At 59.1% G+C, this 12,108-nt stretch overlaps 1 protein-coding gene across 1 annotated transcript; it reads right to left on the reverse strand.

Annotated features, from left to right (window-relative positions):
* Positions 1-9,506: 9,506 nt before the first annotated feature.
* Positions 9,507-10,858, reverse strand: POU4F3 (POU class 4 homeobox 3). The gene is made up of 2 exons (XM_027682630.1): positions 10,703-10,858; positions 9,507-10,433 (listed from the first exon to the last, which is right to left on the reverse strand). Exons 1-2 carry the CDS (start codon positions 10,820-10,822, stop codon positions 9,573-9,575), a joined length of 981 nt encoding a protein of 326 aa, XP_027538431.1. The 5' UTR covers positions 10,823-10,858; the 3' UTR covers positions 9,507-9,572.
* Between the last annotated feature and the right edge of the window lie 1,250 nt (positions 10,859-12,108).

A 12,108-nucleotide genomic window follows, 5' to 3' on the forward strand; every position in this document is an offset into this window, starting at 1 on the left:
TGTCCCACTCCATCCCAGTGTGTCCCCAGCTCCATCCCAGTGTGTCCACTCCTTCCCAGTGTGTCCCCAGCTCCATCCCAGCATGTCCCCAGCCTGTCCTAGCCCCAAACCTGGGTGGCAGCAGCCTGGGGAGCTGTGGCCCTCCCTGCTCCATGGCCCCTGAGATGGGGATTGGTGCCTGGCTCTGCCCCTGGGGTGAGGGGCACAGCACCTGTTCCACTCTGCCAGGGGAGAGGAGAAGGAGCCGGGTGTGCCCCCCACATACCCCCTCACCAGTGCTTTCCTACAGCAGAGATTGAAATAGGTTTTGGCCACTGTGGATCAGATCCTCCCCACACAGTGGGGCTGCCTGTCTTCCACGCATCTTTCATCCCCTTTTCATCTCCCTGTTCCAGGCTTGTCTCCATGTTTTATTGATGTCAGGCTGGCAGGCAGGAGCAGCTGCAGGGTCCTCTCCGGGGTTTGGGGAGGGGGGCTGCACCCCAGCCCCCCTCACCCTCACCTTTGTTTTCTTAAAACATTCCAGCTAGGAATGCTTTGACTGCAGCTCCTTCAGGAGCAGTTAATGGTGAGCTGCAAAACAGGAGTCATTTTGACGAATCTGCTGGCAGCTCCCTGTGCCGCAGGACGTGGCTCTTGGCAACAGTACAATTTACTGTGACTGATACACGCTTCTCTGGATTTCATTAAAACACAGAATTCCAATAGCTCAACTCACTGTTTGCCTGGACACCCTCCCTGATTACCAGCAGAGTGGGCTCTGGGGGTGCAGGGACAAGGGTGCAGGTCCAAACCCACACCCAGGGGAATCCCAAACAGATCCAGGGCTGCTGGATCTGCTGATGGGATCATGCAAATGGAACGCCTTTGGGGCACACGGGGTATCCAGGCACTTTTCCAGAGAAGTCTGTGACTGGGGTCCCCACTGCAGCCCTGGTTCCCCTCTCCCTCTCGTCGATCCTTTCCAGGTCTTTACTCCATGGCTGGAAAGCTGCTGACTATGCTGTACCAGGCACCGGCACGGGGCTGCTGCCACTGCTGCTGCTGCTGCTGCTGCTCCAGAGAGTGTTCCCAGGGAGGTTTTTGAACTGTGAACCTTTTCAGGTGTTTGGATTTCTGTAGTTTCTAAAAGACTATTTCTGACATGATCTGACTTCTCTGCCAGACACACAGGGAGTAGTCCTGAAATTCTGTGGTTTGGATGCTCCTGCCCACACACTCATGTTTCCTTGGTCCAAGGCGAGTGGCCTTTTCCATCGTCATTGCAGCTCTGTGCCGTGAGCTGGTTTCAGCACCGAGGTTCCCTCTGGCACAGTGTGGCAGCCCTGGAGCTGCCGTGTGCTCCCGCTGCCGGGACCAGCCCCCGCCATGGAGCTGCGGCAGCCGTGGGGCTGTGCCGCCTCAGACACGCTGACATCTTGTCATCCTGTTTTAATTTTTTTTTCAGATTTCAGGTTGAAGCGTGATGCCAAATTAAAAATTTTGCCCTGAGCTGTCTGCAGGGCCTCTGGGCTGCTGTGGTGCCAGCATCTGCCAGGGAGACCCCCAGGTCCCATGTCGGAGAGCGGCAGTGGGGGGAGGCTCCCGCTGGCACGGTGGTGCCTCTGCTTTCCCATTCTCCCCGTTTCCCCCTCAGCCTCGCAGTTCATTGCTCAAACTGTGAGTGAAGCCCCTGCTCCCTCCTACTGTGGGTGCTCTGGGTGCTCTGGGTGCTGTGAGTGCCGTGGGTGCTCTGGGTGCCATGGAGGCCATGGGTGCCGTGACCCTGCTCAGTGGTGGGGCTGGGCCAGCCTGTTCCAAGCCATGGGAGGCATCATCCAGGCATTGTGGGGAGCAAGTGGGTCTGGGCATTGTTGGAATTTAACAGGGCATGTCCCCCTCTGTTGGCATGTCATGGCACAGTATTGTTCATGCATGCCCTGGGCACGGAGCTCCCTGGTCTGGCCCAAGGTTTTCCCTGTATTTTACATGAAAAAAATCCCGTTTTCTCTGTACATGTGGAGTCGGCAGATTCCCCTTGATACAGGGAAGCAGGTGCAGGGTCAGCTGTGGCAAGGGCAGCAGACAGGTGGGAGGTCTGGGAGGTGTCCTGAGTCAGCCAGAGCAGGGGTTCACCCAAACTAGGGCTCGTTGGAGGTGATGGCTGGAGAGGGGACAGCAGAACCAAGCCCAGCCTGCCTGCCTGCAGCATGTCACCTCTTGCAGCTCCTTGGCCAGGATAGTACCCTGCGAGTCCTGAAATTATCAGAGTCCTGTAACTGCATCAGCCACCACAGAGATGGGAGCAGGCCCTGACCAGGAGGCCCCATCCTGAAATTCTGGGGGCATCCAGGGAAAGTTCTCCTCACTGAAACCAGCCACAGAGCTGACACTAATAGAAAAAGACCACTAAAAAGCTGTGTGATATTCTCTTCTGCTCCTGATCCCTCTCTCCCTTCGTTGCTGCTGGCATTTTATGAATTATTGATGTGCCAAGGTGCTGCCGCTCTCCCGTTTCCTCCACGCTGCTCCCACTGCCGCAGCCGGGCCGGGGCGGGTCTGCCAGGAGGGGATGCCCGGGAGGGGCTCGGTCCCGGCATGTCCCAAGAGCAGAGCCGAGCACCTCGGTCCCGGTGCTGGGGGACAGACCGAGGTTCCTAAACCGCACAGCGGGGGCTTCACACGGGTATGGCGATGCCCCGTGTGCTTCCCTGCTCCTGCGAGTCTCTGACCACGGCTTGTGCTGCCCCCGGGTCCCTTCTCCAGCCCTCACTGCCGCGGGCTTCTCCCTCGGCTCCCTCGCTCGGAGCACACGCGGTCTGGCAGCGGGGGCTGAGCGGGGTCACCCCCAGAATTGCCCCAGGAGCGGGGTCGGGGCGGCCGTCGGGGATCGCGGCAGGATCAGCTGAGGGGACAGCCCGACAGGGCTCCGTGTCCCTTCCCGGCGGGAGACGCTCCCGGGGCCACGCGCCAGCCCGGTGCAAGTGTGCGTGACGGGGTGTCCGGGAAAGGAGATCATCCTCGGAGCGTTGCAAATGTGCCTCTTTCCCCAGAGAGACCGGGAATGCTCCGGCTCTGGGGTTAATATTTCATGAGGTGCTGGGACAGAAGCTGGCTCCGAGGCACGGGACAGACGTGCTCTCTCTCCCGCAGGGTGCGGGAGGGTCGCGGTGGTGCCTGCAGCCACCCCCCGCGGTCCCTGTGCGGGGGCTCAAGCCAGGGACGGGGTAGGGGGAGGCTGAGGCAGGTGATGGATCTGTGCCATTCCAGAGGGCTCCTCCAATCCGGTGCTCCTTTGGCTGACTGGGACTGTGTTGAGCTGGAGCCAACCCACTCCTCGGGCCCCAGCTCTGCCGTGCCGTCCTGTCCCGGGAATGGCACTGGTGTGAAATCCCAGGACGCTGCATCTCATGGCCAATTTGCTCAGGTTTCCTCGGCGGGGGCTAATGTGTTTTCCATGTTAATGTGCCTGCACGTGGCATCCAACCTGACTGCAACATGGAGCCACTAATACTACATGACTGGCTCACGTGCCCCGTTGGCAGGGGACAGGGCTGCGCGTGTCGCCGCTGCTCCGCTTCTCCACCCGGCTTTGGCCTGGGCTGACCCCAAATTTATGATATTTCAGGTTTCCTCATTAAAGGAGGAAGCAAACAACTCCTCTCACCTCAGTGTCTTTGACAAGGAAGACACTTGCTCTATTCAAAATATTTCAGGTTCCTTCACTGCCCCTCCTCTGCCTCCCCACTAAAAAACTACTGAAAAAAGCAGAAAATCTCTATTTGAAAAGTCCACCATTAAAAAGGATTATCAAAATTTTTCCTAAATATTTTCTTCTGTCTTTAAATGAGAGTTATTTTGTGTTGTGAGGCATTTCAGCCTGTTGGCAGCATCAGAACTTGGCCAACTCATTCCCCATGTGACCCTCTCAGAGCTGGCCCCAGCTACCCCTCCAGCTCCATCCCATCTGCAACTGCCTTGGAGGTTCCTCTTCCAGCAAGGGATCCAGGAATCCACCCTTCTTACTTGCTGAGAATCCCCATCCTTAAACCTTCTGTGAGCATGACCCACATGCTCATTCCTTTGCTCCACAGGAAGGGGCCTGTGTGTCCCATTCCCTTGCGAGTGCCTGGAGCTGTGTCTGTCGGCCGGGGAGTCGCAGGGTGTAAAACCAACCAAGCAAAGAACAGAGGTTCAGATGTTTTCCAGAGGCTGTTACATGTTCTCACTGCAGTACCTGAAGGAGGATCCCTGAGCTGTGCTAGTTTTCCTAGCAGAGATCCACACTCAGGCCAGGATGTGGCAGTGGCTGCAGACTAATTTGTTTTGACATTTGGGGAAAAACAAATGTATTCTGAGACAACTGAGATATCAAACTTTAACTACATCTCTGACTCAGATCCTTGATGTGTTTTGTTCCTGCTGGCAGAACCTGTAGGGTGCAGGGAGCTGTGGGGGGCTGAGGGGGGGCTGCAGGGCCCAGGGGAGGGCTGTGGGGAGCTGTGGAGACACCACATGCAATGGGGAGACCTGCCCGGGCACCTGAGCAATACTTGAGGCTCTGGGCAAATGGGCCCAGCTGAACCTTTGTTACTTTGCATCACACACGTCTTGAAAATGTAGTTCCCTCTACCCAAATAATGTCCTGATTTTTGGTGGGTTTGTCCTCTAACCCCCTGCATGTGTTGGTGTTGGTGTGGACTGCAGTGTTTGGGTGTACTCTGTGCAGAGCTGCAGCTCTCAGTGGAGCCTGGAGGGTGTGTCTCCCCCAGGGCAGCCCAGGCACTGCCCCTTGGTCCTGCCCAGGGGGGAACCCGGGGGAGGATTTGTCCCCTGTGCCACGGTCCCTTCCCCTATGACATCCCCAAGGCCTTGGGATCCAGTGTCAGGGCTCTCCTGGGATGACTGAGGGCCCTGGTAAGCCCACAGGTGTGCGTTAGACACACCAGCCTCAGGAGGAGGAAAACCAGAGGTCTCCCTGCCCGTCCACCTGCCCTCTCCACTTTAGCTCCACACTCATGCAAGTTTAAAAGCAAGTAAATGCTGGCAGTGTGATTCACCTCCCCACCTGTTCCCTCCTCCTTTCAGTCCTGGAAAGAGAAGCTCTGCTCACCTGCCTGGTGGGAGCATCCCCTCCAAGGACAAGGGTATGGGGAGTCACACCAAGATGGTTCCACTGCAAGCACAAACCTCTCCACTCGAAACAGGCGCTGGGTTATTCACTGCCCTCGCTGAGCTCTGAGTGCTGAGCTCTGTTGGTGGATGATACCTCAGTTTCACTCCTGGCTCGTCTCTTATGACAGTGAGTAAATGGAGAGAGATCACACTCCTCCAACACTTCAAAATAACGACCCACACTGGGATCCAGCTGGTGCTGCCAGGGGGCTGGTCCTGGGACCAGCACAGCGCTGGATGTGCTCAGGAGCTGGCAAGGCTGTTCCCTTCCCTCGCCCATGGTCTGCCCCACCCCCGTGGTGACTCCAGCACTGCCCTTCCCAATCCATGGACAGTGAAAACCAGTTGGCACTGAGCCAACCCTGAGCATCCATAGACTTGGCTGCCTGAGGGGGGCTGTGCAGGTCCAGCAGTTCTGACACTTTCTCTGCTTTGTACTCAGCATTTGGGAGCACTATTTCCACCCGGCAGGCTGAAGATAATTACCAAGTGTCAGTACAATTTGGCAGCAACTAATCCAGATTTGTTTAGAGTTATAGTATATTCTTAATTCTATTTGGATTTAAAAACACAGTGTTTCATTTTCCTCTGAGCATTGTTTTGCTCCCCCATATAAAATTCTACTGCAACTGTTGTGACATGTTTCTGCATAGGTAGTTCTAAATTTGCTTAAAGAAACAAAGTCTAAACAATCTTGAAGGAATAAATTTGTATCTAACTTTTCCAGGCAAACTGCAAAGCACAGCGAGTGTCATTCAAGACAAATTTGCTTAATGGCTTTAAAACACTATTCTGAAAATAACTCTTGAGGCTGTACGACCAGAGCGAGTTCCCTCTGCTTTGTACCAGTGCTGGGACTTTCCACGCCTCGGTGGGTCTCCACAGAGCTCCTGGCTGTGGATGCCCACTCAAAGCCCACGGCCACGTGCTCTCAGCACCCTTGGGCTGGTCACAGTGAGCTGGTGGGTGATGGAGGGTGCAGCACCATTTCTGTGTGGGGCTGAGTGCTGGGTTCCTTGGGGTTTCTTCTCAGTGTTCTTCTCTCACCCTGGAGCGCTGCTCGAAGGTGTCTGACTGTCCTGGAGTGGTTCTGACCACTGCTCCTTGCTGAGCTGGGCTGGATTGGGCTGGGCTGGGCGCTGGAGCGCTGGGGCTCCCAGTCCTCTATCCAGTGGCCTGGCAGTCCCTCATCCTGGAGTCCCACATCTCCGGATGCAGAGGCCAGTCTTCACTCCAGCCATAGGGACCACAGCCCCCAGCCCAGGGCCTGGAGCAAAGCCTGGGCTCCAGCAGAAGCCGCTGTCCTAAGGAAGGTTTTTCACCCCAAACTGAATGTGTCTCCTGGGGTGGGCGAACATCCTTGAAAACTCAGAAGGGAAAATTTGAGTGTGGAAGGTGTGGAGAAAAAAAGAGACTGGACGTCGGGATTTTTGCAGCTGAAAACACCAGTTTTCTCTGGGGAAGTGGCATGGCCCCTGCTCCAGCCTGTGCTCCCCTTGCCAGTGGCTGCTCCTTGGACCAGCCCCTGGTGCCACCACAGGTGTGGGTGAGCACCAGCAGGGACCCTCAGCGGGTCCTGCTGCTCCCATGGGACGTGGGTGGCTGAACCCTGCCCTGATGGGACGCACACACACACAGAGGCTCCTACCAGGCCATCAGCCCTTCCTGTCTGCACTGCAGCACCTGCTACCTCCCTCCTGCATCCCCAAACCCACCCGTGCCGGGTGTCCCCTGTGCCCCATCCTGAGGCCTCTCCCACACATGCTTCTGTACATCTGGGGGCTGCCCCCAGGTCCCCCCGTGATATCAGATGTGCTGCTATTGATTTCCTCCCTGCATTTGTTTTTGTTATTCATTATTAATGGGATCATTTTTCCATCCTTAGTGCATGAAGGCAAATTTTGTGTAAAAATCAATTGAGTGAGCGGTGCCAATGGCTTGTTTGGTTTTCTCTGCTTTCATTCCTGTGTGCAGGGCCCAGGAGACAGAGAGCAGGATATTAAGGAACAAGCATGGAATGGAGAAAAAAATAATAAATCAATTTTTAGTCGTTCAGAAACCACAGAAAGGGATTTGCCTGCTGAGCCTTTCACGCATGTACTGGGCATTTCCTAGTTCAGCAGGTTTCCCTTTCCGCTTTACCTGGGCTGTCACTGAAAGGGAATTCCCTTTCTCAGCAAATTTCACCTGCATTTTTCATTTTACCTGTGGGAAGTGGGTTTGTGCAGAGGGTGTGTTTTGAAGAATTAATTGTTCCAGGGTGGGACCCACAGACCTACTGCCCAGGACAAGGAGCCCCAGACCTTGATGACAAATGGGAGTCCTGATCCCGAGGCACCTGGAGGGACTGAGCAGGCAGGAAGGAATGGGGGGCTGTGCTGTGGCGGCAGGACATCACAAATTCGGTATCCCAAGCACTGGCTTCATCCTGCTTCCCACCACCCCTTGGCGATGCCGTCTGGCTCCAGGGCACTGCTCATTATTCCAAGGGGAAAACGTGGGCAACTTCTTTGTGCCTCCTCAGCAGTAAATACTGGTTCTGAACTGTTCCCACCGAAATCGAAGGAAGTTAATCCCCAGCTCCAGGAAGACCAGATGAGTTTCCTGTATCACGGTGGGTTTATCTGGCATCAGAGCTTTGGGAGCCAAACCCAGGAACAGACTAAGGCACCAGTGAGGACCAAACAGGACGTACCTGATCTCCAAAGTAAATCTCAAATGAAGGGGTCAGGTCCTGTATGTGACATCTGGGCAGAGCAAGGCACGAACCTGCACACGTGAAGTGAAAGTAAACCCGGGACTTTCAGACTGAAATCTGGGAAGAGCCCCTGCAGCGCTGCTGGGAGAAAAGGATCAAGGAGCGAGGGAGGGTAAGCAGAAATGTCCAGGGACTTCAGATCTCCCTGGTGAACGTATTGGAGGGGAGGAGGAGCCCACAGGAGCTGTTTGCTGGGACAGTAACTCCAGGTTTGGGAAAGTTCGTTCAGGATTTTTTTTACATCTTTAAGCCACTCTCCGGGGCTGAGTAAGAGGGACAAACGCAGAACTGTCACAAAAAGACAGATCCAGGTAACACCAGAACAGCCACAAATAAAAACGCGGGGCCCCTTTTGCCATTGTAGGAACAAGCCCTGTCCGATCTCCCTTCCAAAGGAGAACAGGGACAGAGGTGACGGCTCCGGAGCTGTGAGGGTGCACTGTCGGGCAGGAGCGGGAGCTCGGCGGGGCGCAGGCTGGGTTAACCCAAATCGGGCAGGACACTAATCCCATCGAAGGGCAGCGTTAGGAGCTTTGGGTTATTTCTGCTGGGTGCTGGAATACAGAAGGAGTGAGCCTGCGGTGCCCCGCGGTACTGGCACCACCAGGGATCCGGGGTGGATCCCCATTCCTGTGCCAGGAAATGCCCCCAGCCCCCGGCCCCGTGTTCCTCTCCCGCCGCTCCCCGGCCCAGCCTCTTCAGCCTCTTACCTGTGAAAAAGCCCGACGGCTCCGGGGCCGTGCGATGGAGAGCAGGTACGGGGAAAGATGCCGTCGGAGCTGCCTTCCTTATACCGCGGAAGGCGATTAATACTGCACTGCCCTTATTCTTAATTTTCTGAGCCCACAATATAATGTAATGGCATAAGGGCATTTATTATTAAAGGACATTTGATTGGGGAAAAATCACTGGGGCTGATTGGAAAAACGCCGCGCGAGGGAGCGTTCCCGGGGACCCGAGAGGAGACGCTGGATTCGTGAGATCCTTCCCTGATGGGGGAGGAGGATGAGACCCGGTTCTCAGATTCGATGTTTGTCACTCATTGAAATGTTAAAGTGGAATATTCAGAGGAGGCTCGCGCTTCGAGCATTAATCTTTAATCGTTAAGGTGCTTCTGGGAATCGTAAATAAAAGCCCTTTCTCCCCTCCTGAATAGCTACAGAAACGAACCCGCCATCAGGTTTGGTGGGGGGATGTTTGCATTTCGCTGGGGCCGGGTGGGGACCGGGGGCAGCAGGGGCCCGGTCCCGTGTGCCGGGGGTCGCTCCGCCGAGGGGCGTTCGTGGCGATCGTGGGCATTTCGGGTATCCCCGTCGGCGCTGCGGCGCGGGGCGACGAGGAACGACACGTCCCGGCGGGTTGAAAAATAAAGCTTTATTGGGGGAGCGCGGGGCTCGCCCGGCGCGACGGGACGGGGCGGGATGGCGGGGCGCGGAGGGCGCGGCTGTGCCCGGGGCTCTCCCCGTGGCCCCGCCCGTCGCCAACGGAGCTCGGGGGGACCCGCGGAAACCCCGCCGCCTCCCTACCCGGCTCCACTCCCTGCCGGGCTCCGGTCCCGGGACTGGGCTGGCTCGGCGGGGCGGGGGGCGCTCGAGGCAGTCCGTCTGTCCCGTTCCGGGGCCGGTAGGGCTGCGCCGTCGTGGCGCTCGGGGCCGGGCCGTCAGTGCACCGCCGAATACTTCATGCGCTTCTGCTTCTGGCGCTGGTTGCAGAACCAGACGCGCACCACGTTCTTCTTGAGGTCCAGCTTCTCGGCGATGGCCGCGATCTTCTCGGCCGAGGGCCGGGGCTGCAGCGCGAAATACGCCTCCAGCGAGCGCCGCTCGGGCGCGGCGATCGAGGTCCGCCGGCGCTTGCGGTCGGCGCCGGGCGGCGGGTCGGGGCCGGCGGGGCGGGCGCGCCGGGCGGCCTCGGCGCCCTCCAGCCAGGCCTGGAGCACCGGCCGCAGCGCCGTCATGTTATTGTGCGACAGCGTCAGCGACTCGAAGCGGCAGATCGTGCTCTGGCTGAGCGAGCCCACGCCCGGCAGCTTCAGCGCCGCCAGCGCCGCCCCCACGTCGGCCTGGGTCACCCCCAGCCGCACCCGCCGCTGCTTGAACCGCTCGGCGAACGCTTCCAGCTCCCGCGGGTCCGCGGCGGGCGCGGGGCCCCCCGGGGCTCCCACGGGCACGGGCAGGGGTCCCGCGGCGGCGGCGGGCAGCGGCGGCGGCGGCAGCGGGGCGGGCAGCGCCGGGGGCTCGGCCAGCCCCGCCACGGCCAGCGAGGGCGAGAGGTGCTCCAGCAGGTCGCCGCCGTCCAGCGCCGGGTGCGGGAGCGGGTGCGGATGGGCGGCGAGCGCGGCGGGGTGCGGGAGGGCGGTGGCGGCGCAGGGGACGCCGCTCATGGCGTGGAAGGCGGCGTCCGGCTTGAACGGGGCGTGGAGGTGGTGGCCCTTGGCGTGGGGGGCGATGTCCGCGGCCGCCAGCGCCTCGGCGCGGGCCAGCAGGCTCTCATCGAAGCTCCCGAATATATTGCCCTGCAGCTGCGAGCAAGAGCGCGCATGGCGGGGTCAGTGGGGAATTCTGTCATCTCCTCCTGAAAAACCGGCCCCGGCATCGCGGGTCCTCCCCGGAGCTCGGGTCATAAAAATTAATAGGGAGGCAACGGCCCCGCTCCGCATCGTGCGGATTCAGGGGCGGGCGCGGGGGGGGGGCGCGACGCGCGATGGTGCTGCCGACATGAAAAAAACATTAACCCAGTGCCTGTCAGAAAATGTGCCTTAGAGCGGTATTTGCGCTGCATCCAACGTACCTGCGGGGCCGGGAGGCAAACTCTGCGCATCGCGTCGGCTCCGGCGTGCAGGCTGGGGAACTTGGGCTCCTGGAGGGCGGCGGGTACGGCGAAGGGCTGCTTGGCGTCCATGGACATCATCTCCGCGCGGCCCGCGGGCGGGAGGCCCCGGGCATGGGCGCGGGGCTGCCTCTGCCCACGGCACTGCCCGAGTGAGCGGTGTTCGATGGCAGAGCTCCCCCGGCGCCCGCCCCCCCACCGCTCCCTCACTCATCTTACAAGCTGCCCGCCCGCACACGGGCCGCGCACGCGTGATGCGCCCGGGCAGGACGGGCAGGGCACGGGCAGGGCACGGGCAGCGGGACGCCCCGACCCACCCCCCGGTCCCCCGACCTCCCCAACCCCGCCACCCACCGCCCCCGCCCGGGACCCGGGGCCGGGACGCGCCGTCGTGGGGGTCCGGCTGCCGCGCGGGGCAGGGAGCGACTCGCAGCCTCCGCGTCACTCCCGCTCGAATCCCGCCCTTCCCCGCCGGGAGTAAGGGAGAGCGGGCATTTCTCCGTGGGTAAAACCCACGGGCTGAAGTTTGGACCAGACGGACAGATGTCCACACATCCGCCCCAAGGGAAAACAGCCCTGAAGTTGGCGACGTTCTACCGTTGAGCGGCCGTTTAATTTTTGCTCTCCCAGTCTTGACCCATCTTCAGACACTTTTGTATTTTGAGGGACCAGGGATGCAAACATTTTGAAAAATGTGAAGTTCTTAAACAAAAATAAAATCTACTTCGAGCTTTAAAGTTTCCAAGAGTTTTATGAGCCCCGATAAATACGGACCAAGAGCCGAAGGAGCTGCTCTCTGGTTTCCTGATAAATGTACTGATTCAGATCGTGGGCAGAGAAAAGAAACGGCACCGCTGTGGTGAAACGGCTTCGTTTGGGGAAACACACACATAGCAAAGATCACAGAATCAAGGAATGTGTTGGGTTGGAAGGGACCTTAAAAATCATTTCTCTCTCCCCGCTCGCACCTCGGGTCTTCCTGGCCCGGACGGGTGGCGGCTGCGGCGGGAGGGGGCTCGGGGGGCTGCGGGGGCAGCGGCGCGGACCAGCACCGCGGACAGCGCCCGCGCCGGGGCGCGCAGGGCGGGGGGATGCGGCCGTCCTGTTCCCGCTCCCGCCCCCTCCCGTCCCGCACTCGCTCCATTCCCATCCCACTGCCCCCCGCCCCCGTCCCTTTCCTGTCTCACACTCGCTCCGATCCCACCCCGCTCCCATCCCGCCCGCCCGGGGTCCGCCGCCGGGCCGGGGGAGCAGCTCCCTCCCACCGGGGGGAAACCGGCGCGTTGTGGAGAAGCTCCGTGCCCTGATTTATGATGAAACATTTAAAGGAAATCATTTATATTTCAGAGGCCCTAAATAGCTGCATG

The sequence above is a fragment of the Neopelma chrysocephalum genome, unplaced genomic scaffold, assembly GCF_003984885.1.
Source record: "Neopelma chrysocephalum unplaced genomic scaffold, ASM398488v2 Primary Assembly neopelma1_63, whole genome shotgun sequence".
In the NCBI taxonomy this organism is placed as follows: Eukaryota; Metazoa; Chordata; class Aves; order Passeriformes; family Pipridae; genus Neopelma; species Neopelma chrysocephalum.

Bases quoted from the DNA above. Each gene is read 5' to 3' on its own strand.
- POU4F3 (XM_027682630.1), bottom strand. From the start codon at position 10,822: ATGATGTCCATGGACGCCAAGCAGCCCTTCGCCGTACCCGCCGCCCTC. The intron at 10,434-10,702 runs GTACGTTGGATG...TCTTGCTCGCAG, and splicing joins TTTGCCTCCCGGCCCCGCAG to CTGCAGGGCAATATATTCGG.